This window comes from Schistocerca serialis, chromosome 2 (genome assembly GCF_023864345.2).
Source record: "Schistocerca serialis cubense isolate TAMUIC-IGC-003099 chromosome 2, iqSchSeri2.2, whole genome shotgun sequence".
Classification (NCBI taxonomy): Eukaryota; Metazoa; Arthropoda; class Insecta; order Orthoptera; family Acrididae; genus Schistocerca; species Schistocerca serialis.
In genome coordinates, this window is record NC_064639.1 from 437,037,796 (window position 1) to 437,064,981 (window position 27,186).

Sequence of the window (27,186 nt, forward strand, 5' to 3'; positions counted from 1 at the left end):
AGCAAAGCTGACGTTATTCTTTAATTAATTTGACTGACGTTACGTAATTCATAGTTAAACTTTTTCTTGACAACAATAAAATTTTGCAGTTTTACGTTGATGGTTTTTGGGATGGATTATAATCAGTAATGCAATATTGCTGGCAAAAATTAATTATATTCTGAATGAAATGATATTACAAACGTTCAAATGGGACTTACTTTTTACAATAATCTTACAACTAGCATTGGGCAAACATGCCTTCAGTAGTCTTGAGTTTCTCAAAAAAATAACTCGATAATATTAGTTCCTCTTATGATAATAGTTAGCTGAGCCGGCCGGAGTGGCCGTGCTGTTCTAGGCGCTTTAGTCTGGAACCGCGTGACCGCTACAGGTTCGAATCCTGCCTCGGGCATGGATGTGTGTGATGTCCTTAGGTTAGTTAGGCAATCCCTGCTACCATTACAAAATGTTCTAAGTTCTAGGCGACTGATGACCTCAGAAGTTTAGTCGCATAGTGCTCAGAGCCATTTGAACCAATAGTTAGCTAATGTCTCTGTACATTCGTTTCATAGCTGGTGGCTGGCAGCCACACCGCTCCTCTCAACCTCTCGCTTCAGACCTGCTACCAACTCGCTTCACATGTCGCTTACTACTGACTTCCTACGAACGCTAAAGTGCGGTCTCTCCCGCCAACAATGCTTTCTGGTGCAGGCAATCCCTGCTACCATTACAAAATGTATCAATGCGCGGTCTTCCCCGCTCTTTTCTTAAAATGTATCCATACGCGGTCTCTCCTGCCCTTTTTAAAATTATATGAATGTGCTGTCTTTCTTACCAACAATACTTTGGTGCTGACATTTTCTGCTACCACCATTATTTCCAACATGACAAATATTAATTATTCCTACTTAATCCTATTAATAAAATATAAACATCTTTCATACATTGTGGTTTTACAATAGACAATAGAAATATACACGTCTTACACTAGTCATTTTCGTTTCTGTTCAACTCACAAACAGCGCGACGGAAGAACAACTGCCTCCATATGAGCCCTAATTCTCAAATCTTATCTTCATGCTCCTTACTCGAAATGTATATTGGCGATAGTAGAATCGTTCTGCAGTCGCCTCAAACGCCGGTTCTCTAAATTTTCTCAGTGGTGCTCCGCGAAAAGAATGTCGCCTTCCCTCCAGGGATTCCCATGTGAGTTCCCGAAGCTTCTCTGTAATACTTGCGTGTTGTTCGAACATACTGGTAACAACTCTAGCAACTTTCTTCTGAATTGTTTCGAGTTTTCCTTTAATCCGAGCTGGTGTGGATCTCAAACCCCTGAATAGTATGAAAACGTAGTCTTTCGCGACGGTACTGATACGTAAAACATTCTCAGTTTTCTTACTGCCTCAATTCTGGATAAAATCTCGAGCTTTCGACCATAACCTCCATCGTTATAGTCAAGAGCAAATGACTGTCTTCACTGCTGCTGTGGTGGCCTTATGTAGCATGTAGCCCGTGGACGGCTTCTGATTGGTCGCCTTGTGATTGGTCGGCGATTACGTACTGCTGTCGCAGACGGTGTCATTGTCTGCGCTGGTGGCGCCACCGCTTCCTTGGGTACGTAAACACTGCAAGGAATGTTTATGCTGCTTAATAAAGGTTTGAATTTTGCTCCTACATCACGTACTATACCCATCGTGGATCTTATCAGTGGAGTAGAACAGGCGGTACGGCATCTTGCACAGGATGACGCCGACGAAGTGAGACTTAGTACCAGTCGCTTTGTGGCCTCAGCTTAGCCTTCCAAATCTAATATCAGTAGAGGGGAGAGAAAGGGGCTCCGTTTACTTCGGAGAGATGAATAGCTTGTCGTATTACCAGCTGGCAAAGGAAATTCCACCGTCGTTCTTAATACTAAAGTTGTTACGAAAAACCTCAGAGTCCAAGCTCGTAGACCTCCGAGGTTGTACGGACTACCGAAGATCCACAAGGATACTATTCCCTTGAAACCTATTGTCAGTGCAATTGGTTCCTCTACCTACAAGCCGGCAAAATACCTAACAAAGTTGATGACATCTATAGTCGGTCGATGTGAACATCACATCGAAAACTCCCAGATGTTCATTGAGAATATCAAACAGATTAGAGTTGGTCCAAATGACATTTTAGTCAGCCTGGATGTGGTATCGCTGTTCGCAAACGTTGCTGTGGAGGACGCATTGAAAATGCTGCCGAATCTTTTTCCTCCTGAAACTATGAAATTGTTCCGGCATGTGATGACGACCAGTAAGAAAATTTTATGAAATGACGATGGGCTCTCTGTTATCTCCGTAATTGGCTAACTTTTTTATAGAGAATTTTGAGGAACGTGCCTTAAATTCGGCTCCTCCCCGTCCATCCTTATTTTATCGTTATGTTGACGATACATTTATGGTCTGGTCATACGGTGCAGAAGCTCTCGAACAATTCATGGAACACATGAACAGCATACATCCGAACATCCGGTTCACTGTCGAGATAGAGAAGAAAGGAAGGCTGCCGTAGACGTTTTAATACAACGACGGGCGGACGGGCGTCTCGGTAACTTTGTGTACTGCAAGCCGACACATACAGATTTATATCTTAATGCACAGAGTTTCCATCATCCTGTTCAGAAGAGAGCCCTTTTGAACACGTTGGTACATAGAGCAGAAGCTGCTTCAGACGAGGACGACTTGAAGTTCGAAATTAACCATCTGAAGTACGTGTTCCGAAAGAATGGCTATGGTGCACGCGATATAAAGGCAGAGTTCTCCAAGAAAAGGAAACGTGAAAATGCTGCACGGGAGAAACCACCGATTCCGTTCTTCCTTTTTGTGGCGCTTTATCCAGTAAAACAGAAAGAGTCCTGGGTAGACGGGGTATAAGACCGATTTTTCGTCCTCCTAAGAGAATTAACGAGATGATGGGCCGCGTTAAGGACAGTCTCGGCCTCAGGGTCTCTGGAATTTATAATATCCCCTGTAAGTGTGGAAGCAGTTATATAGGTCAGGCCATTCGTACCGTTTCCGACCGCTGTATAGAACACCACGGTATATTAAAAATAGAGAACTGGAGAAATCGGGAAATGCGGAGCACAGCCTCACTAATTAACATAAAATACTGTTTGATGGAACAAAAATTTTGTCCCATGCCTCCACATACTGGGACTCTGTTATTAAGGAGGCTGTTGAAATAAGACTGAGCGAGAAGAACTTTAACCGTGATAGTGGATATTATCTGAGTGGTGCATGGAAACGAGCGCTCGATGCAGAGAAGCAGCAGACATTCCTTGCAGTGATTACGTTCCCACGGAAGTAGTGGCGCCACCAACGCAGGCATTGACACCGTCTGCGACAGCAGTACGTAATCGCCGACAAATCAGAAGCCGTCCACGTGCTATATAAGGCCACTACAGCAGCAGTGAAGACCCGTCCTGTCTGCCTTTCCCCTACCCTCACCTACCTTGGACTCACCATTGACCATCACCTCACCTGGATCCCTCATCTCCACTCTAGCCAGTCCAAAGCCCACAACCACCTCCGTCTCCTTAAACTCCTCTCTTGCCGGACATGGGGGTAGCCCCTCTACCATCCTCCGCACCTACAAATTCTTAATCCGTCCCATCCTCTGTTATGCCAGTCCTGTCGGAATATCTGCCCTTGCCCCAAATTCTGTAAGTCCCTCCAGATCTTTAGGGCCATGCACTCCACCTCGCCTTTCATATATGCCTCCCGTGCCCCACGAGGATCCTCTACGATCTGATTCCTTTCCCCCATCTGCTCCTTTCTTTCCCTCGCGCATATCCACATCCTCAACACCTCCCGCTGACTTGATCCCCCCCCCCCAATCCCCTGGTTGCTCCTCTCCTCTCACCAACCCCCGCCTACTGCTACGCCTTCACCGTTGTGTCCCCCCTACACTCCACCTCTACACCCTTCATCTCATTTCCCAAGGTGGCTTCCGTTAACTCTCCCTCCCAGATGATGCCCTCTCTCCTATCAATTCTGATCCTCACCTCCCCCTCCCTTCCTCTGTCCCAGGGTCCCTCTCCCCCTCCTTCCATCCTGTTGTTTCATGGCTTACCCTCTCTTTGACTCCATTCTCTCCCCCGAGTATTTTTGCTTTCTTCTCTGCCTTCCCCATTCCTTCCTACTTCGTGAGACATGGCTCCCTGGATACAAACACTCTGCCACCTGTCTCTTAGCTAGGATGACAGATTCAAAAACGACACTCTATATATCATAAGATTTTAGTTTTGTCAACAGTATCTTATGAGAAGTGCAATTGAATCCCTTACTTAGATCACAAAGAATTAAAGCTATGCAGTTCTTTTCTTCGAATATTTCCGTTATTTTTGTTATTACATCACACTTTTCGTCTTCTAAATCCATGTTGGTTATCCAGGATGAGGTTGTTGTCTACGTAATAACGTAACTGTTGGTTCTTAATTATAGCTTCAGTCACTTCTGCTAATATATGTAGTATAGAAATTGGTATACAGGGTGAGTCACCTAACGTTACCGCTGGATATATTTCGTAAACCACATCAAATACTGACGAACCGATTCCACAGACTGAACGTGAGGAGAGGGGCTAGTGTAATTGTTTAATACAAACCATACAAAAATGCACGGAAGTATGTTTTTTAACACAAACCTACGTTTTTTTTAAATGGAACCACGTTAGTTTTGTTAGCACATCTGAACATATAAACAAATACGTAATCAGTGCCGTTTGTTGCATTGTAAAATGTTAATTACATCCGGAGATATTGTAACCTAAAGTTGACGCTTGAAACCTCCGACGTTCAGTTGCGTGTTGTAACAAACACGGGCCGCGGTCGGCGAGCAGCATCTGCAGGGACATGTTTACGATGACGACCGTGTTTACGAGTGTGGCTGTAGTGCACTGTTGTGGTTTGGTCTAGCTGTCGCAGTGTCCGCATGTAGCGCTTGCTGCTATTGTTATTCTTCATTCGTCTCCGCACGCAGACCAACTGTAGTACACCGTGTTACCAGACGTCTGTGATAGTGTAGTGTTGTAGGAACTGTGACCACGGTGTATCCGAACTCTGAAAAGGCGGAGATGATACTCATCTATGGCGAGTGTCGACGAAATGCAGCTGAAGCCTGCAGGGTGTATGCAGAACGGTACCCGGACAGAGAGCATTCAACGTGCCGCACATTGCAAAACATCTACCGCCAACTGTATGCAACAGGTATGGTTGTAGCACGCAAACGGGTCTGTAACAGGCCCGTCACAGGAGAAGCGGGTGCAGTTGGTGTGTTAGCTGCTGTTGCCATGAACCCACACATGAGTACACGGGACATTGCGAGAGCCGGTGGACTGAGTCAAAGTAGTGTCGTGCGCATACTGCATCGTCACCGCTTTCACCCGTTTCATGTGTCGCTACATCAGCAATTACATGGTGATGACTTTAATCATCGAGTGCAATTCTGTCAATGGGCATTAACAGAGAATGCGTTGCAGTTCTACCTGTTTACCGATGAAGCGGTTTTCACAAAACACGGGGCAGTGAAGCTACGGAACATGCATTACTGGTCCGTGGACAATCCTCGCTGGCTCAGACAGGTAGAGCGACAGCGACCGTGGACTGTAAATGTATGGTGCGGAATCACTGGCGACCACCTCATTGGTCCTCACTTCATTGTAGGGGCCCAAACACATGCAACATACATACGTTGCTCGAAAATGTCCCTCTGGAAACGCGTCGACGTATGTGGTATCAGCATGATAGTGCACCTGCACGTTCCGCAATTAACACTAGGCTTACCCTTGACAGGATGTTCGACGGGCGTTTCATAGGACGTGGAGGACGCATAAATTGGCCAGCCCGTTCTCCTGATCTTACCTCTCTGGACTTCTTTCTGTGGGGTACGTTAAAGGAGAATGTGTACCGTGATGTGCCTACAACCCCAGAGGAAATGAAACAACGTATTGTGGCAGCCTGCGGCGACATTACACCAGATGTACTGCGGCGTATACGACATTCATTACGCCAGAGATTGCAATTGTGTGCAGCAAATGATGGCCACCACATTGAACATCTATTGGCCTGACATGTCGGGACACACTCTATTCCACTCCGTAATTGAAAACGGAAACCACGTTTGTACGTGTACCTCACCCCTCGTGGTAATGTACATGTGCGTCAGTGAAAAAGACCAATAAAAAGGTGTTAGCATGTGGACGTAATGTGCTGTTCCATTCTCTTCTGTACCTAAGGTCCATCACCGTTCCCTATGGATCCCTACGTAATTCGGTGCTCTCCGATACACACGATCGAACAGCGGAGGAGTGGTACTCAAGCGTCAACTTTAGGTTACAATATCTCCGGATGTAATTAACATTTTACAATGCAACAAACGGCACTGATTACATATTTGTTTATATGTTCAGATCTGCTAACAAAACTAACGGGGTTCCATTTAAAAAAAACGTAGGTTTGTGTTAAAAAACATACTTCCGTACATTTTTTTATGGTTTGTATTAACCAATTACACTAGCCCCTCTCCTCACGTTCGGTCTGTGGAATCGATTCGTCAGTATTTGATGTGGTTTACGAAATATATCCAGCGGTAGTGTTAGGTGACTCACCATGTGTAGCTGGATGGACTGTTAGGATCTCCTTTTTTTAATACACTGGCACTGTATTTTCCAGTTTTAAAAAGTCTGGAAGGTACCGATCTCAAGATATTGGTTATGCCAGCAGCCAAAGGTTCAGGAATATCAGATACGATATTTTTCAGAACAGCACGTGACATGCCGTAAATATCTGTGCTAACAGAGTGTTTAAAACCTTTCCCAATTTTCACTACGTCCTCTTGAAATACTTTTTTTCACGTGGCCAACAGCATAAATAAAATAATATCAATTAAAAACATCAGGACTGCAAGCGTTTAATGGGGCAGTGGATCTTTTTCTGTGTTCGTTAAACAGGTCCTAGTCCCATTTGCATGGGTTCGGAGCTGCAGAAATAACCTAATATTATAGGCCTTCTTGGCTGTTTCTACTCCCTTCTTGTGAATTCTTTTACCTTTCAGATAACAGCAATGAAACATATCTTTGGCCCTGGCATCAGTTGCTGTTCTAACTCGGTCATTTAGCAGCAAAACAATACACTTCATGTTTTCCAGCTTGGGAGTGTACCATGCTTTGCCTCTTCCTATTTCTCTTCCATTCTATAGTTTATATAAGGAATTCTTTATGATTCCTGATAGGAAACAGTTGCCAAAATTTATTTTGACGCGCTGGAAAATATATTTAAGTGCATCCCTTGTCCCAGTCCCGCAGCTTCAGACTGGCAGTCAATCCTGTCCAGCACATTTTTAAAGAAGTTTATTCTTTTACTGAAGGTGTAGTCAGAATACCACAAAATCAAGCTCCGGCCAACTTTTCGTCTATCAGGAAGTTTCTGGGCTTTGGATTCGACCTGAATAAGATTAAGCGCGTATGATAGAATACAATGCATTCTACATCTTATACATAATCCTCTCAAGACTGGCCCAATTATTATATTGCTTTTGTTGTATTTTATAGGTCCCTCGAAGAAGTCTCTCCGACATTGAGAAGTGAAAAGAAGTCTAGGATGTAAATTAAATTCAAGTGCAATGCAATCACATTACTTGAATTCCTAGAGTATTATTGTATTGCATTGCAAATTAAGGTTGAAAAATAATCGTAAACATTAATTTGAAGAGCTTCCGTGAAGTAGAGTATTTTCCATGTTTCATAATTCACACAAACGTGATAATTCGAATTTAAGGAACGAGGATAGAGGGGAAGCTAACTCGGCAGAACATATTTACAACCTTTTCAAAACTGACTACTTTTACTATAAGAAAAATGTGATAAATATTTCTATTCTGCAATGTCACGCAGTGTACCATTCTGAAGGAACTTAGTTGGACTTGCAGTTTTATTTTATTACTACGTTAATCAACCGTGTGATTTTAATCTATTAACATTACTGTTTTACTAGACCACGTATTACGAATACTAGTTAATTTGCGCAGTGAAACTCTCCATTGGCTGAGATAGATCTTTGATTATTTACTTATTCGCCTATATTACCTACGCGGGTCTAGTTTAGCAGGGGACACAACCCGTCGGCTTTGAACAATGACGTCAGAATTCCCCAGAGAGCATGTATTACTTTATTTTATTTTTTTATTGGCTTCTAGCATACAAACTATTTAGCCATCACAAATAAATGTGTTGACACACATAACAAGGTAACATAATATTTTATTCTACTGTTTAGGGCATACATTCATACGTTTTCAGATGAAAATTATTGTAATCAGTCTACAAAAAACAGTTGACTGCTAAAAATTTATTTGTTAATTAAGATCTTTAGAGAACGTTTTTATATGAGTCCATACCGAGTTACTGTTGTGAAATTGAGTCTTTATTTCCGAACGCTTGTACGTAACAATAGACGGACTGTACGAGATAATTTTTTTTCGTATTTGCCGCGTTACGTTGACGAATCCGCTGCGCCTCGTCTTATTTGCATCTGTGGAAATCCAACCATACGAGTCAGTAAAAGTGCATAATGTTCATTGATTAGTTTGAATTGTAATGTTTCTGGTAACAGGAAGATAGTCTACCTTTTTAAAATCATGTTCGTTAGTGTGCGCCCAGTACCAAGCCTACGAATTTTATTGCAAAGTAGTAGTAAGACAGCTGACCGGAGTGACCTCAGAATGACATAACAGTGTTGCAGCGGGCAGGCAGTAAGCGTGGAGTTGGTAGAGAGTGAGTGTGTGTTGAGTGTGGTTTAGTGTAGTACCGGCATAAAAACACAACGAAAATGTCTCAGGAACCTCCAAAATCCATTCCCAAGCACATAAAATTTTTATTTGGCGGTCTGTCCGGGTAAGTCTAATTGATTAAATTGTCAACTTTGGTTCTGCTACATAAATAATGCCAAACTTATTGACATCGGGAAACACACGTTTATTAAATATGTGATATTTTATTACCAGATTACCCTGAACGGTAGAAAAGTATACAAACCGTATGTGGGCCAGCAATCCGTAAAGTGACAATAAAAGTAACACACTACTCATGTTACATACCCGTATTTATTTGTAGTATATTACTCATGTTACATACCCGTATTTATTTGTAGTTAGCCTGTTGAGTTTCTAAAATAGTACAGACTGAATCTTCATGAACAGTTGTGTATTAAATTTTGAGCTATCTGCCCATGATTTACATGTAGTTGCTGTCAATTACTTTCGTGCAGTGCTGTGATAAAATGTTTGAACACTGGAAATTGACATTGCACATGTAGCAATCAAAGCCTTTGGATGTAGAATTATTTTAATTCAAAATTAACCTTTGTCTTGAAATTATTTCACTAGCTTTCCAATACATGTGCACCAAGTGCCATGTATCTAATAACAAACTTCTGTCACATTCAAAATGCTTTACACAGCCACAGTACAAAATAAAGCAATTACCATGTAGAGGGTATTATAGTGCAGAAATAGCCTATTTGAGCTACCAACGGACACAAAGCAAGAAATTGGGAAAACATATTAATTCAAAACAAAAATTGAAAGCATATCTTATTAACTCTTTATTGTATAAATTGTGTGACTTGATTCAAGAATAAGGTGTTAGCAAAAAATCCTGTCAAGCCACAAAATGGTTTCTTACTCGGCCATTAATCACAGAAATTATGTGATGCAAAGTATCTACTGCGCAATATTTTGCTGGTAAGTAGTAGTTTGTACAAAAAAAAGCAGCCCCCAAACACCATGCCAGACAATCCTGGTGCTAAGAGTATATGAAGTAGCCCTGCTGCCTTAGGCATTTAAAACAATTTTCTCAAATTGAATATCCTGATATTCAGTGCAGTTTCTCAATGGTGGTGGTGGTAGATTGCATATTTAATGCTGAATAGTCTCTGGATGACAAAATAAGCTTTAACTGTTCACTTTTGGTGTCAAGAGGAATGTGGCACAATGGTAACAGCTGCTCTGTCATGTCACCTTTTGGTTGTGTTCACAATTTTGTTGTTAGTTGGCAAAAAAAGGTTGTGTTGACACATTGCTCTCTATTTTAGCCCGAGGTATAGGTTGGGTTGGAAGTCTACAGTTTGGGAAGCCAACGAATGTGGTACTAAAAAAACCTGGTTGTGATGAAGGACTGATCTGTAACTTTTCCTGATGTGTAGGCTAGGTTTGAAGGTGACAGTTTGCTTGCGAGTTGGCAAAACCAACAAATCTGTGACTATATTGTACACAGTGTTTGTTGCACGTTTCCTGTGTCACTGGTCAAAGCTGACAACCTGTATTGAACATTCCTTTATATTCCAGTTTTGAATTGTGAGCAACTTATTGCCTTATGCACAATTTTATCATCTACACATAAGGATTCTGTGAGAGCTGCTTGCTTTGGATATTTTCAAGCATTGTTGTTTTATGGGATCATCTTTGTGGGTAATCAGCAAAGAAAAGGATCATAGCTTAGAAGAGATTGAGTGATGTTTGGCAGGAATCTGTTTCAGACAGGTTTTCACAATAACAGCTCAATATTTCTTCTCCCTTACAAATATATTTCATGAACAAAAATCTCTCTTGTTATCTAGACAATACTGGGCAAAATCAAATTTAAAAAAATTGCATGTAGCTGAATTATTATATATTTATTGTCAATGGAGTTATTATTTTGTACCTGGAGTTATTACCATATGCAAAATTTCAGCTTTCATTAGAAAATCATTGTGACGAATATCTGCAGTAGATAATTGGGGGAACAGTTTAAGGAATGGCACGTGTTTAGATTTTGCATGTAGGAAAATAACTGAGAACAAATGTCAATCTGACAGCATAATTGGTTATGAATATTAATCATGTTGATCGACTGTGGAAGCACAGCATTATAAAGATTACAAATGGTTACAGTGAGGTGAACTAACTTTGGAATTCCAGATTTTCCATGTTGTCATTCTGTTGAGCTGTGCCTGAAGAATCAGCATAAGACAGAACACTCTCTCTCTCTCTCTCTCTCTCTCTCTCTCTCTCTCTCTCTCTCTCTCTCTCTTTCTCTTATGCGACCAAATTTAACTGTATTACTTATGATATATTCCGAAAGGGAGAGTAGCCTATGTCTACAGTCTAATCCTTAATCACTAGGAAATTGTGCTAAGTGTTTAGCAATGATAAGTTCATATGTATCATATGACTTTTAAAATCATGTAGGCCTACTTAATCTAGTTTGAAATATTTCACTGATAAACTGTCAGAGTCAGCAAACTTAGCGAAAACTCTGTTGCACTCTTTCAAAGATGGAATCACGTGTTGCGCGGGGATGTCCTTGGTTAGCTATTACCTATTCTGTGTCCCCCTCAAAAATGTCCCTATACCAAATCATCACAATTTGGTACTTTTCTTGTTGCCCTCTGTCTGAAAGTACTAACTTTTACATCCATAATCATAACTTGCATCTGTATCTTATACACCACTTCGAATTTTCCTCTAAAATCAGGGAATCTTGAGATGTGCACTTAGGATAATATCAGTATCACTCTCTTGCACCTATAAAAGATGTTATCAGTCAGATACCTTAAATCAGAAATCAGCATTTAAACCTTTATAGTAAATTCATGTAATGATAACCAAGGCACTTACCATCACACTTGATGCAGACATATGTGACAAAGGTCTTTACATTTTTATTGTGTAGTTAATGTATGTACTTAGTGTTTCAGTAATTGCTGTACTTTCTCTCTGTGCATTTTCGTTCCGTGGTGTTAATATTTGTGGAAAGCTGGGTCTTTCTCATAGAAAAATCTCATCTACTTCCACGTTACTGTAATCTTCTGTTACGGTCTCTGTTAGTACATGTAAGGAAGCCTACTGAACCTAGTATTTCTCAAGGGTGTGGTAATAACTGACTGTCCAACATATAGGCCTACAAGCATGTTACCATCCAATTGATTTACAAGATATCTGTTGGTACTCATGGTTTGAATGTACCAACTTTGTATACTGTAGTAGTTGGTGAGTTTCACCTTAGTATAGCACTTCTTGCATCTTAAAGACACGTAAGCAAACCCAGAGGCACAAGTAATATAAAATTTATTCAGGATTGTTGTGAAATAATTGTGAGAAATGACAACTAAAATTTGAGAGAGAAACACTTTATACTATACTAACTCAGTACCTGATGCTTTACTCATGTAGACTGTATGATCTGCACAGATTTTTTTAATCAAATTTTTATGTTGTTCACAAATTGCAACAGCTTCTGAAATTTCACACCAATTAAGACCATACAAGCTTGGTCTTTTTCTGAATGTGCTTCTGACCAAAAAGTGATTTTGTTAGCTGGAGTCAGTGGTCATGATATTTTCTTGGAAACTTTCACCACCAAACACACATTTCTTTAGAAGCCAATTACCAATTTTCATTTAATTAGCCCTAAAAATGTTTTGTATAACATATTTTCATAAAAATTTTCATCCCCTATTTTATTCCCATGTCTGAAAACACTGAAACACAAAACTTTTTATTTCTAACTGAGAAGTCACATACAAATTTTCATAGATTTGGATTTATAAAAATACTTTCATGATGAAATAGTTTTCATGAAACATTTCATCCCCCATTTCACCCTTTTATGGGTTGAGTTTGCACAGAGCATAACTTAATCATAGCTAACACTTGGTTCAAGAATCATAAAACAAAGTTGTATACATGGAAGAAGCCTCGAGATATTAGAAGGTATCAGATAGATTATATAATTAGATTTAGGAACCAGGTTTTAAATTGTAAGACATTTCCAGGGGTGGATGTGGGCTCTGACCACAATCTATTGGTTATGAACTGTACCTTATAACTGAAGAAACTGCAAAAAGGTGGCAATTTAAGGAGATGTGACCTGGATAAATTGACTAAACCAGAGGTTGTACAGAGTTTCAGGGAGAACATAAAGGAAACATTGACAAGAATGGGGGAAAGAAATACAGTAGAAGAAGAATGGATAGCTTTGAGGGATGAAGTAGTGAAGGCAACAGAGGATCAAGTAGGTGAAAAGACGAGGGCTAGCAGAAATCCTTGGGTAACAGAAGAAATATTGGATTTAATCGATGAAAGGAGAAAATATAAAATTCAGTAAATGAAGCAGGCAAAAAGGAATACAAATGTCTCAAAAATGAGATTGACAGGAAGTGCAAAATGGCTAAGCAGGGATGGCTAGAGGACAAATGTAAGGATGTAGAGGCTTATCTCACTAAGGGTAAGATAGATACTGCCTACAGGAAAATTAAAGAGACCTTTGGAGAAAGAGAACCACTTGTATGAATATCAAGAGCTCAGATGGAGACCCAGTTCTAAGCAAAGAAGGGAAAGCTGAAAGGTGGAAGGAGTATATAGAGGGTCTATACAAGGGCGATGTACTTGAGGGCAATATTATGCAAATGGAAGAGGATGTAGATGAAGATGAAATGGGCGATATGATACTGCGTGAAGAGTTTGACAGAGCACAGAAAGACCTGAGTCAAAACAAGGCCCCGGGAGTAGACAACATTATATTATAACTACTGACAGCCTTGGGAGAGCCAGTCCTGGCAAAACTCTACCATCTGGTGAGCAAAATGTATGAGACAGGTGAAATACCCTCAGACTTCAAGGAGAATATAATAATTCCAATCCCAAAGAAAACAGGTGTTGACAGATGTGAAAATTACTGGACTATCAGTTTAATAAGTCACGGCTGCAAAATACTAACGCGAATTCTTTACAGACGAATGGAAAAACTGGTAGAAGCCGACCTTGGGGGAAGATCAGTTTGGATTCCGTAGAAATGTTGGAACACATGCAATACTGACCCTACGACTTATCTTAGAAGCTAGGTTGAGAAAAGGCAAACCTACATTTCTAGCATTTGTAGATTTAGAGAAAGCTTTTGACAGTGTTGACTGGAATACTCTTTCAAACTCTGAAGGTGGGAAAGGGAAGCTGAAGGTGGGAAAGGGAAGCAGTGGTGGGGAAGGGAGTGAGACAGGGCTGTAGCCTCTCCCAGATGTTATTCAATCTGTATATTGAGCAAGCAGTGAAGGAAACAAAAGAAAAATTCGGAGTAGGTATTAAAATCCATGGAGAAGAAATAAAAACTTTGAGGTTCGCCGATGACACTGTAATTCTGTCAGTGACAGCAAACTACTTGGAAGAGCAGTTGAATGGAATGGACAGTGTCTTGAAAGGAGGATATAAGATGAACAACAACAAAAGCAAAATGAGGATAATGGAATGTAGTCGAGCTAACTCGGATGATGCTGAGGCAATTAGATTAGGAAATGAGACACTTAAAGTAGTAAAGGAGTTTTGCTATTTGGGGAGCAAAATAACTGATGATGGTCGAAGTAGAGAGGATATAAAACATAGGCTGGCAATGGCAAGGAAAACGTTTCTGAAAAAGAGAAATTTGTTAACATCGAGTATAGATTTAAGTATCAGGAAGTCGTTTCTGAAAGTATTTGTATGGAGTGTAGCCATGTATGGAAGTGAAACGTGGACGATAAATAGTTTAGACAAGAAGAGAATAGAAGCTTTCAAAATGTGGTGCTACAGAAGAATGCTGAAGATTAGATGGATAGATCACATAACTAATGAGGAGGCATTGAATAGAATTGGGGAGAAGAGGAGTTTGTGGCACGACTTGACTAGAAGAAGGGATCGGTTGGTAGGACATATTCTGAGGCATCAAGGGATCACCAATTTAGTATTGGAGGGCAGCGTGGAGGGTAAAAATCGTAGAGGGAGACCAAGAGATGAATACACTAAGCAGATTCATAAGGATGTAGGTTGCAGTAGGTACTGGGAGATGAAGAAGCTTGCACAGGATAGAGTAGCATGGAGAGCTGCATCAAACCAGTCTCAGGACTGAAGACCACAACAACAACATGGGTTGAGTTCCCAAAAACATGTATTTTTTAAAATTCTAACCAAGAAATTATACCAATTTTCATAGGTGTAGCTTTAAAAATGTTTTAGTATCTCTTTAATGATGATTTATTTTCACAATGAAAAAGAATGCTAGAAATATTTCAGCTTTTCACGAGGTCCTTCTTCAGAACTAAAAACACGTGCATGCACTGTAGACACACACACACACACACACACACACACACACACACACACACACTCAAAAAAGCCACGCCATGCATGCCCACTGTTGTCTCTGGAAACTAAGTTGGTCGGGCCTTAGTGACGAGAGGCAGTGGCCGTGTGTGTGTGTGTGTGTGTGTGTGTGTGTGTGTGTGTGTGTGTGTGTGTGTTTGCTACTTCTGAAGAAGGACTTTATCTGAAAGCCAAAATATTTCTAGCCTTCTTTTCCATTGCTCCTGTCTGGAACTCAACATTCCTGTGTGGTGAGTATCGGTCTATCCTCTCAGTATTGTTGTAAACATTAGTTTCACAAATACTTAGCTGTGGTTATAAATATTTATGCCGTTTTTGTTTTATATGGCATTTTTTGATGGTTGATATTTTTTATGAACATACTTCAATATTTAGACAAGTTTTGTTATCTTCACCAAAATGTGCAATAGTGTTTGAGCATTCATTTCTTACACAGAGTTCTGATTCAACAGAATGGCAGCAACATGTTTTGTTCAACCGTTGGATCTTGTGAAGAACAGAATGCAATTATCAGGGATGGGTGCCAAAACAAAGGAGTACAAGACAAGTTTTCATGCACTAACAAGCATTGTGAAAAATGAAGGCATATTTAGATTGTACACTGGATTGAGTGCAGGATTACTGAGACAGGCCACCTACACTACTACAAGGCTTGGTATCTACACATGGCTACTTGAAACTTTCAGTGGGTGAGTATCTAGTCAGTAGTTCTGTGCGTGCGTGTGTGCGTGTGTGTGTGTGTGTGTGTGTGTGTGTGTGTGTGTGTGTGAGCCAAGATGTCCTTTGACAATTCAGCATTCTCCTATATAAATCTGTTACGAGGCAGATTTCAGGACAAAGTTCATATGAAATTTATTTTTTTGACAGATTTATGTTGAATAATGATGAATGAGCTAAAAGTAGCTGCTCAGGTTCAGTAAACAGTGCGATGGAATATCTGAGACCAGTCTCTACAAATAACTTCAATAAAATGGAAATGACATTCACTTTTCCCAAAGAAGTAGCATCCATCATAAAATCTTTAAAATCAAAGTATTCTAGCTGTTATAATGTTATCAACAAAGCTAATCGAAGGGTGTTCATGTGAGTTGAGTTCTGTATTAAGTTATTTGCGTTATCGGTCTCTCATCAATGGAGTATTTCCTGACTGACCAAGTTATACACAAGTTAAGCCTTTTCACAAGAAGGGGGATAAAGAGATGCCTTCATAGTATCGACCAGTTTCACTTTTGCTGGCTTTTTCAAAACTGCTTGAAAAGGTTGTGTTCAAGCGTCTCCTTAAACATCTGACTACAAATAATATAGTGTCCAAGTGACAGCTTGGGTTCCTTAAGGGTTCCGATATAGAGAAGGCTATTTACATTACAATGAGAATGCACTTAATTCATTAGATAACAAATTAAAGGCCACTGGTATTTTCTGTGATCTATCAGAAGACACTGACTGTGAATCACACCATTCTCCTATGCAAATTAGAATATTATGCCATCACTGGCAGTGCTACAACATGGTTCCAGTCTTACCTAACAGCAATCAAATGGTGTCATTGAGAAATACCTGTGGAGTAAGCAGTCAGTCCTAACATGATTGGGAATTAATTGCATGTGGGTTCCTCTGTTGCTTTTTCTTGTGTACATTCATGTCTGTTACATTGCCATATGCTAAGTTTGTTTTGTTTGCAGGTGATACAAACACTGTTGTAAATAGCAAGTCAAGTACAGATTTAGAAATGGATGGTAATCAAATTATCACTGACATTAACAAATAGTTTAAAGCTAATTCACTGTCATTAAACATTGGAAACAACCCAGATTTGCAATTCAGAACCTTTAAGAGATTTCCTTCCAGCATCTGTATAAAGCATGAAGACAAGCAGATAAAACAGGCTGACAGTGTTACATTTGTGGAATTACAACTTGGTAATAAATTCAGTTGGTAAGGGCAGATCACAGAATTGCAGAAGTGCCTCAACAAGTCTGTATTTGCAGTGAGAATGAGGTCAGATGTAGGAGATATAAATATAAAAAAAACTGGCATACTTTGCTTACTTTCATTCTATTATGTTTTATGGGATTATGTTCTGGGGTAACTCGTCAAACCGATCAAAAGTTTTGAGAGTGCAAAAGCATGTAATAACTCATTTGCGGTGTAAATTCGAGAACATCATGTAAAAACCTGTTCACAGATCTGGATGTTCTAATCACTGCTTCTCAGTATATTTATTCCTAGATGAAATTTGTTGCAAATATGTGTGTGTTTCCAGTCAATAGCTCAATATGTACTATCAAAACTAGGAATAAGAACAGTCAATGTAAAGACCAAAACGGGGTCCAATATTCAGGAACACAAATTTTCAATAAATTGCCAGCAACCATTAAAATGTTGGTTTCAGATGAAGCACAGTTTAAACAAGTTTGAAAGACAACTCCTTCTACTCTATAGATGAGCATCTTAACAGGGGCTGTTAGACCAGCTTAAGTAAAAATGTCTGCTAGATTTCAGTTTTGACAGCAAGATTGGATATTTTGTGTATGATAAATTTATTAAAAGTACATAATTGTGTTACATCTGACAACGTATTAATTCTATAAAAATTAGAATTTTACTGTAATGTATTCACTGTTTCGACAATCTCCTGACAAATGATCAGGGAAGCGAGTATCATAGTCAGATGTTCTGTTTTTATGTTATAGTGGAAAATCTAGAATGGAATCCAACATTTTTATGAAAAGGATAGTTGCTACTCACCATATAACAGAGATGATGAGTTGCAGATACAAACAACAAAAAGACTGTCACAAAATAAGCTTTTGGCCAAAGAGGCCTTCGTTAAAAATAGACGACAGGCACACGCACAAACACAACTCTCACAAACGCAACTCACACACATGACCAGTCTCTGACAACTGAAGCCAGACTACGAGCAGGAGCAGGATGATGGAACAGGTTTTGCATCTAGGTCTATTACAGGGATATGAGCCATGAGGCAAGGGGTTGGGAGAAGGGATGGACAAGGGTATTGTGTAGGTTTGGTGGATGATGGACTACCACTGTGGGAGGGGTGGGAAGGATAGTGGGCAGAACATTTCTCATTTCAGGACACGACTGGGAGTAGTCAAAGCCGTAATTAATTTGCTCCAGCACTGGCACTGAGTTAAGGGGTAAATGCTCCTCTGTGGCTAAACAGTGGAACTATGGGAAGTGGTGGGTGACTGGATGGATAAGGCACGGGAGATCTGTTTTTGTGCAAGTTTGTGAGGGTACTTATAGTCCATAAAGGCCTCAGTGAGACCCTTGGTATATTTTGAGGGGGGATGCCTCATCATTGCAGATGCAACAGCTGTGTGTGACTAGGCTGTATGGAAGGGACTTTTTGGTGTTGAACGGGTGGCAGCTGTGGAACTGGAGGTATTGCTGGTGGTTGGTAGGTTTGATGTGGACAGAGGCACTGATGCAGCCATCCTTGAGGTGTAGGTCAACACCTAGGAAGGTGGCTTGTTGGGTTGAGTTGGAGGAGGGGAAGCAAATGAGGGAGAAGGTGTTGAGGTTCTGGAGGAATGTGGATAGGGTGTCCTCACCCTTGCCCCAGATCACGAAGATATCATCAGCGAATAAGAACTAGGTAAGAGGTGTGGGATTCTGGATGTTTAGGAAGGATTCCTCTAGATGGACCATGAATAGGTTGGCACAGGATGGTGCCCATAGCCATACCCCAAATTTGTTTGTAGGTAATCCTTTCAAAGGAGAAGTAATTGTGGGTGAGGATATAGTTGGTCACAGTGACTAAAAAGGAGGTTATTGGTTTGGAATCAGTCTGGCATTGGGAAAGGTAGTGTTAAATAGTGGTAAGGCCATGGACAAAAGGGATGATAGTGTAAAGAGAGGTGGCATCAGTAGTGACAATCAGGGCACCATGTGGTAAAGGAACAGGAACTGTGGAGAGTTGGTGCAGGAAATGGTTGGTATCTTTTATATTGAAGGGCAGGCTGTGGGTAATAGGCTGAAGGTGTTGGTTTACGAGAGCAGAGATGCTGTCAGTGGGAGCACAGTAACTGACCACAGTGGAGCCTCCATGGTAGCTGGGTTATGGGCTTTAAGAATCGTGTAGAAGGTTGGAGTGCAGGGGGGTAGTAGGGGTGAGGAGAGGGATGGACTCCCAGGAGAGATTCTGGGATGGGATTAAGGATTTGAGGAGAGACTGAAGATCCTGCTGAATTCCTGGAATGGGGTCGCTGTGGCAGGGTCTGTAGGTGAATTTATCTGACAGCTGCCAGAGTCCTTCTGCCAGGTAATTCTTGCAGTTCAAAACAACAGTGATGGAGCCTTTGTCTGTTATTGTAGACCAATGCCTTCAGCCTGTAACCCACAACCAACCCTCCTATATAAAAAATACCAACCATTTCCTCTACTGACACTCCCCAGTTCCTGTTCCTTTACCACATGATGTCACCTCCCTTTACACTATCATCCCTAATGGCCATAGCCTTACCACTATTGAACACTACCTTTCCCAGCACCCGATGGATTCCAGATCAGCAACCTCCCTCCTAGTCACCATGACCAACAATATATTAACCCACAATTACTTCTCCTTTGAATGCATTACCCACAAACAAATCCGGCATATGACTATTGGCACTCACATGGCGCCATCCAATGCCAACCTACTCGTGGGCCATCTGGAGGAATCCTTCCTAAACACCCTCCACTGGGTTCAGTTTCATTGATGACATCTTAATGATCTGGATCGAGGGTGAGGACACCCGATCCACATTCCTCCAGAATCTCAACACTTTCTTGCACATTTGCTTCACCTGGTCCTACTCAACCCAACAAGCCATCTTCTTAGGTGTGTTGACTTCCACCTCAAAGATGGCTACATCACTACCTCTGTCCATATCAAATCTACTAACCACCAGTAATACCCCCCCTTCGACTCAGCCACCCTTCCATACCAAGAAGTCCCTGCCATACAGCCTAGCCACCTGTGGCCTTCACATTTTCAGTGATGAGCGGTCCCCCTCAAAATATACCGAGGGTCTTACAGAGGCCTTTACAGACTGTAATTAGCACCCCAACTTTGTTCAAAAACAATTCTCCCATGCCTTATCTTTCTGGTCACCCACCACCTCCCAAAGTCCCACTGTCCAGCCATAGAAGAGTGTTCCCCTTATAACTCAGTACCACCCAAGACTGGAATAACTGAATTACACTCTCCACCAGGGTTTTGACTACCTCTCATTGTGCCCTGACATGAGAAATGTCCTATCCACTGTCCTTCCCACCGTACACTGAACCCATGCAATATCCTTTTCCATCCGTACACTATATCCTCATCCCTCACTATACAATATCCTCATCCATCCATAAACAACCCCTGTTCCCAACCTCTTGCATCATATTCCTGTAATAGACCTAGATGCAAGACCTAACCCATACACCCTACCATAACCACCACAACCACCACCACCACCACCACCACCACCACCACCACCACCAACAATGAGTAGCACTCTTATCTTTTTCGTAATATTGTTGGAATTAAGTGTGAGCTTCAGATTTGCTTATTTATTTATCTGGTAAAATCTTTTATACATACAATGTGTGGCAGACATTGGACAGTGTTTTAGAGTACAGCAATATCGGATACTTACGATTTGACAGCTTTTTTTTGAATGTGTTTACTTGATTGGTGCTCTTAATACTTTCTGGCAGCTTATTGTAGGATACTACACCTGAATGATAAGAACCCTTTTGGCACAGAGTTGTGCGGTAACAGTTTAGATGAATATTTTTCTGCAACCTAATGTGATGCTCACCCACAATAATGTTTGGAATTAAGACATTCTCCTTCTTCATCATACCTTTTCTTACAAGCAGCACAATTCCAAAAATTTAAATGTGGTGAAGGCGAAGAATATTTAATTCTGTAAAAAAGGCTTACATGAACTTCTATTTTTGGCTTTTCTTATTATTCAGTTTATTGTCTTTTGCTTTCTGAATGTTGTTACAGCATGAGGAGAATTATCCAAAAACACACCATATCTTAACAGTGAGTGTACCTGAGAAATGTACACGGTTTTTACAGTTTTTTGAGTTGCGTTGCTGGCTAGCATTCTGATCACATATGTTAACTTACAGAGTTCTGAATTTAAGGAAGATATGTGACTATTCCAATTTAGATTGTCTTGTGGAAAAAGGCCTAAATATTTTGAATTCTCTGGTTGCTAATGTGAACTACTGGCTTTTATGCATTTTTATTTTGTTAGGTCTAAAAGGCAAACCTACATTTCTAGCATTTGTAGACTTAGAGAAGGCTTTTGACAATGTTGACTGGAATACTCTCTTTCAAATTCTGAAGGTGGCAGGGGTAAAATACAGGTAGCGAAAGCCTATTTACAATTTGTGCAGAAACCAGATGGCAATTATGAGAGTCGAGGTACATGAAAGGGAAGCAGTGGTTGGGAAGGGAGTAAAACATGGATGTAGCCTCTCCCCGATGTTATTCAATCTCTACATTGAGCAAGTAGTAAAGGAAACAAAAGAAAAATTCGGAGTAGGTATTAAAATCCATGGAGAAGAAATAAAAAATTTGAGGTTTTCCGATGACATTGTAATTCTGTCAGAGACAGCATAGGACTTGGAAGAGCAGATGAACGGAATGGACAGTGTCTTGAAAGGAGGATATGATGAACATCAACAAAAGCAAAATGAGGATAATGGAATGTACTAGAGTTAACTCAGGTGATGCTGAGGGAATTAGATTAGGAAATGAGACACTTAAAGTAGTAAAGGAGTTTTGCTATTTGGGGAGTAAAATAACTGATGATGGTCGAAGTAGAGAGGATATAAAATGTAGGCTGGCAATGGCAAGGAAAACGTTTCTGAAGAAGAGAAATTTGTTAACATCAAATATAGATTTAAGTGCCAGGAAGTCTCTTCTGAAAGTATTTGTATGGAGTGTAGCCATGTATGGAAGTGAAACGTGGACGATAAATAGTTTAGACAAGAAGAGAATAGAAGCTTTCAAAATGTGGTGCTACAGAAGAATGCTGAAGATTAGATGGATGGATCACATAAATAATGAGGAGGCATTGAATAGAATTGGGGAGAAGAGGAGTTTGTGGCACAACTTGACTAGAAGAAGGGATTGCTTGGTAGGACATGTTCTGAGGCATCAAGGGATCACCAATCTAGTATTGGAGGGTAGCGTGGAGGGTAAAAATCGTAGAGGGAGACCAAGAGATGAATACACTACGCAGATTCATAAGGATGTAGGTTGCAGTAGGTACTGGGAGATGAAGAAGCTTGCACAGGATAGAGTAGCATGGAGAGCTGCATCAACCCAGTCTCTGGACTGAAGACCACAACAACAACAACAGGTCTAAAAGTGGAAAGTATCAGGTTTATGTGGTTTTAAAATGAGCCTGTGTTTCTATAGAAGCACTGGGAAACTTCATACACAGAGACAACTGCATAAGTGGTAAGATCTTCTCTTTTTTGCTTCAATAAGCAAATGATATCATCTGTTAATAGTATTGCGGTATTGCTTCTGCGTTCTTCATATGAGGGTAGGCAATTAAAGTATGCTAGAAAAAGTAGTAGTCCTGGGACAGAGCTCTGCAATGTACCGCGTGATAATAAGGATGGCTCTGATAGGTAGTACTGTGTAATGCTATCGTGCTTGAGTTTGACCTCTGTAATATGAGATTGATTACATCAATAAGAGCTCGCTCACTCATTTGGCACGCCTCGCACACCATAACAGTGAACTTTAAGATAACTGAATGGTTTATAACATGAAAAGCCTTTGTCAAATCCAAGGAAATACCTGTGTTTTTGGAGTGTTTGCCAACTGCATTTGAGATGTGGTTAACAAGATTAAAAGTAGCAGTCTCAGAGGAATACTGTGCTCTGAAACCATGTTGGCATTCTGATGATATATTATTCTGACTGAAAAATTTTGTTAGCTGAGCTAGGAAGAGTAGTTCAGTAATTTATGGAAAGCCAGATATTAGTGGTGCGGGTGTATAATTTGACATTTCCTGGGCATCTACTGTCTCGTACAGGGGTACTACTGTAGCAGTTTTTAGAAGATGAGGGAAAAAGCACTTTGAAGTGAAGAATTGCAAGTGTCCAATAAGGGTGTAAGAAGAAAGTTTGCTGATATTTTTACCGTGTAATCAGGTATCTCATAAATACCTTCTGAACAACTATCTTTTAATGAGTGTATGATTTTTTAGTAGCTCATATTGACAAACAGGGCAGAAGAACGTGCTATCTTTGTTGACTTCAAGATTTGCAAGGTTCAAATGGCTCTGAGCACTACGCGACTTAACTTCTAAGGTCATAAGTCACCTAGAACTTAGAACTAATTAAACCTAACTAACCTAAGGACATCACACACATCCATGCCCGAGGCAGGATTCGAACCCGTGACTGTAGCAGTCGCTCGGTTCCGGACTGTAGCGCCTAGAATTGCATGGCCACTCCGGCCAGCCAAGATTTGCAAGTACCCGAGTATCTTTCATATCAATTTTTTCAAATTTTTCAGTCACTAAATTATTTGCAAGTGTGGGATTGTGGCAGAGTACAAATTGAACAGATCTGCAATCAGCTTTGGGTCAGTAATTAGGCTGTGGTCATGGGATAAAGCAATATTGTTAGGAGTTTTCTTCTTTTCAGTTAGTTATGCTATTATCCTCATAGGTTCAGCAACTGGAGAGTTTGTTCTCATACCCTGCTCATCAATGATCCTTACAGATTTCCCCATTCACTTTAAGGAAACAAGATTTTATTTGCAGTGACTATAAAGAAGGCTCAAGGACAGACATTAAAACATGTTGGAACTGATTTACAATCAAAGTTCTTTTAGCTTGGTCAGTTGTATGTGCTCTTTTTCTAACTCTTGCCACATAGTAACCATCAAGTGAATATTAATAAAACCGAAAAACTGCAGGGACGGATTCCTGACTGGAAATAGAGGCAAAAAGGTCCTATGAACATGTGTGTCTGTTGCCACAGCATGTGGTGTTGACAAATAAAAGTTCATCTGCCCATGTACTGTGTGTTCCTTGTATTTTGCAGCCTGTGTGATTGACACAGCATACTGTAAGCAGCAAAATGGCCTGGTATTCATGTTGGGAACAAGCCAAGTAGGTGTTTATATGCCACCAAGCAGATGGAAATTGTCAAGAGGCTGAACACACTCCTCCAAATCTGCTGTATGCACAGTCCACCAACTCCATGTACATTCATCTGTCTGAAAGGACCCATGATCACACAAATGCCCAAAAAGGCTTGACATGTTGTGTGACACAGTTTTTGTCTGTGAGGGTACTTGTTTTGGTATAGACATGCTGCCTCTTGACCGTGGTAAGGGGAGCTTTCATTTGTCAGTGCCATCTACCGTGGCATTGATGTGTTTCACACACACACACACACACACACACACACACACACACACACACACACAAAATTTTGCATGCTCAATTGCATGTTGTCCCTCCAAGAATTGATATTTTAGAAAACCAGTTCATACCTGAAGTTTGTAATTGTTTTGTCTACAAAATATTTTTAAAAAAACCTTAAAAACAATAAAAACCAAAGAGGAACCGAAATTTGCATCCTGAAAAAATGTCCATGGATACCCTGTGTTAGGACATACAGCCAATTCCCATGCATATTTGGCAATTGTGAAGCATTGCCATGTTTGCTAGTGCTAACAAATAGGTTCTTTGATGAAAAGAACTGGAACAATCAATTGCCAAAATAGTTTCCAGTTTCTCATAGGAGTCTATGTATAGATGCAAAAGTATTGTGATGTGGCTCCCATCACTCTGGAAACAGCTTGGCATAATGTTGCTGTGCCACTCTGTATTGGCATAAAATGAAGTTGTCAACAGCAAGTACTGTGAGTATGTGTTACTGTTTTGTTTCCCTATTGTATAGGTATTTTCAGTGCAATGCAGGTACGAAGAAATATGTGGGTAAGAAATCAAACTAAATACAGTTACTTTGCAGGGAGCTGCTGGAGATCATGGAATCCTAACACGAAAATGCTCAGGAAAATCCCTGAAAAATCTCTGAAATTTTGTCAGTGGAGTTTGGGTTCATCCTTTACATAGACAAACTGTGCTAACTATTGAAAATTGTCATCTGGAAAAATTCATCACTCATGCTATTGTAATGGCAGTTACATTCAAAGTGTGTGCGTTTCAAAGATAAAATTGTAAATTTGTATAACACAGTTGAAGTTTTATCCAAAATCACTTGAATAATGGTGTCAGAAATTATTGGACGTAGCCTAAACAATGTACTGATGGTTGCAGCATTTTATTTCTAGCTTATCCAAATCATGGTTGTGCTGACACAGTACAGTGGTAAGTGTACTACACTAAAAATCCAAGTTTTTGTAACTGGGAGCATTACCCAAAAAGGCAAGGTTCCACATTCAAGTCACAGTCAGCCACACAGTTTCAATGTGCATAGAGGATTCAGAACAGTGGTGCTCTGTTGCAGAGTAAAATATTCAGTGTAGTAAAATAATCAATTTGCACAGACATTTCAAACCTCACTATACAGATTTGTAGATTCATTACTAAAAGTCATGTTTCTAGTCCCCATCTTCATAAATTGTTGTAAAAATATATTATTATAATTTTGAATAACGTAAATGAATGCCCTCTGAAAAGGGTATCAGTAAGAACGATATGGCTTCCACCAGTTATTGCACGAGTTAGGGAAGGCATCCAGTTTGATCTCAACCTGTAAGGCTTACTAGTAAAGCGTATTTTTCCTCTGTTTAAAATAAGCTCACAGATGCATCAAATTGTTCCACTTTCACCAGGCGCTTAATTCAAATCTGTGGTGTCTCTGCATCTACCACACAAAACAGTCAGTTCTTCTAGGTTCAGATATCATGCTCTTGATGTTATCTATCCATGGTCGTGGTTGGTTGCAAATGTGTGTCTGGCATACTAACTTGGAACATAACATTCATGGCAGGATCAGCAGGTATTTATTATAACTGCAGAACTCAAGAGAAGCTGTTGTTATGATGCTTTGGTATATGCAGCTTCGATATTAGAAAATTGACACACTTGGTAAGATTGTCACAGTTTAAAATAGTTGTCAGTTACCACATGCCAAAATGACTCAAATTTATTTGTAACACCTGCAGGTCAAAATTTCATGGTTTGGGTTCGATTTTGTACAGAAGCATCTCATTATCTTTCCATTAACAGAAACAATGCGAGTTGCAGTGTTAATAACATATGGAAATTTTTCTCCATTTGCAGAAGAGGAAAAACAGTCTTCTTGGTGTAGTCTTGTTCCACATGTTCCAGTTGACTGGTCTCTAGCTTTGTGCCAAGTTAGGACCCTCATACAACTGTAGCTTCACCACTATTTCTTGGTGTGGTGGACTAAAATAGCAGCTCTGCCACAGCTGTTACAAAAGGTCCCTGGAAGCCAACGGGTGCAGATATAATCAAAACACAATTACGACAGATGCAGCAGTGCCACCAGTCTGTTTCCACATTGTTGGCTGGGTGCCAGCATCCACAATACTGACAACACAGCGGAAAGGCAGTGCAACCACCGCAATGGCAGGACAGTTGCTACACCTAGCCATTGCCTTAGTTTGGTGTACGTGGATTGAAGCAGAACTTCGGCATGAAGAATAGGCACTGACGCTTTATAAATACTTACCATTTTTTGACAAAGGCATCTCGGTCTGGTAGCACAGTCTGAGCCAAGGACTGCTTTGGTGCCAGGGTGATACAGAACAGTTCTGCAAGCAGTCACTACAAGACACCGAGCGAGGTGGCGCAGTGGTTAGCACACTGGACTCGCATTCGGGAGGACGACGGTTCAATCCCGTCTCCGGCCATCCCGATTTAGGTTTTCCGTGATTTCCCTAAATCGCTTCAGGCAAATGCCGGGATGGTTCCTTTGAAAGGGCACGGCCGATTTCCTTCCCCATCCTTCCCTCACCAGAGGTTGC

General features: G+C 40.5%; 1 protein-coding gene across 1 annotated transcript in view; it reads left to right on the forward strand.

Annotated features, from left to right (window-relative positions):
- Positions 1-8,654: 8,654 nt before the first annotated feature.
- The window catches only part of LOC126457305 (mitochondrial 2-oxoglutarate/malate carrier protein-like), a 41,940-nt gene continuing 23,408 nt past the window's right edge, over positions 8,655-27,186 (forward strand). Inside the window, exons 1-2 of the mRNA XM_050093488.1 lie at positions 8,655-8,901; positions 15,632-15,868. Coding sequence (XP_049949445.1) covers positions 8,837-8,901; positions 15,632-15,868 — 302 coding nt within the window. The 5' untranslated portion in view covers positions 8,655-8,836. The remainder of the gene's footprint in view (positions 8,902-15,631; positions 15,869-27,186) is intronic.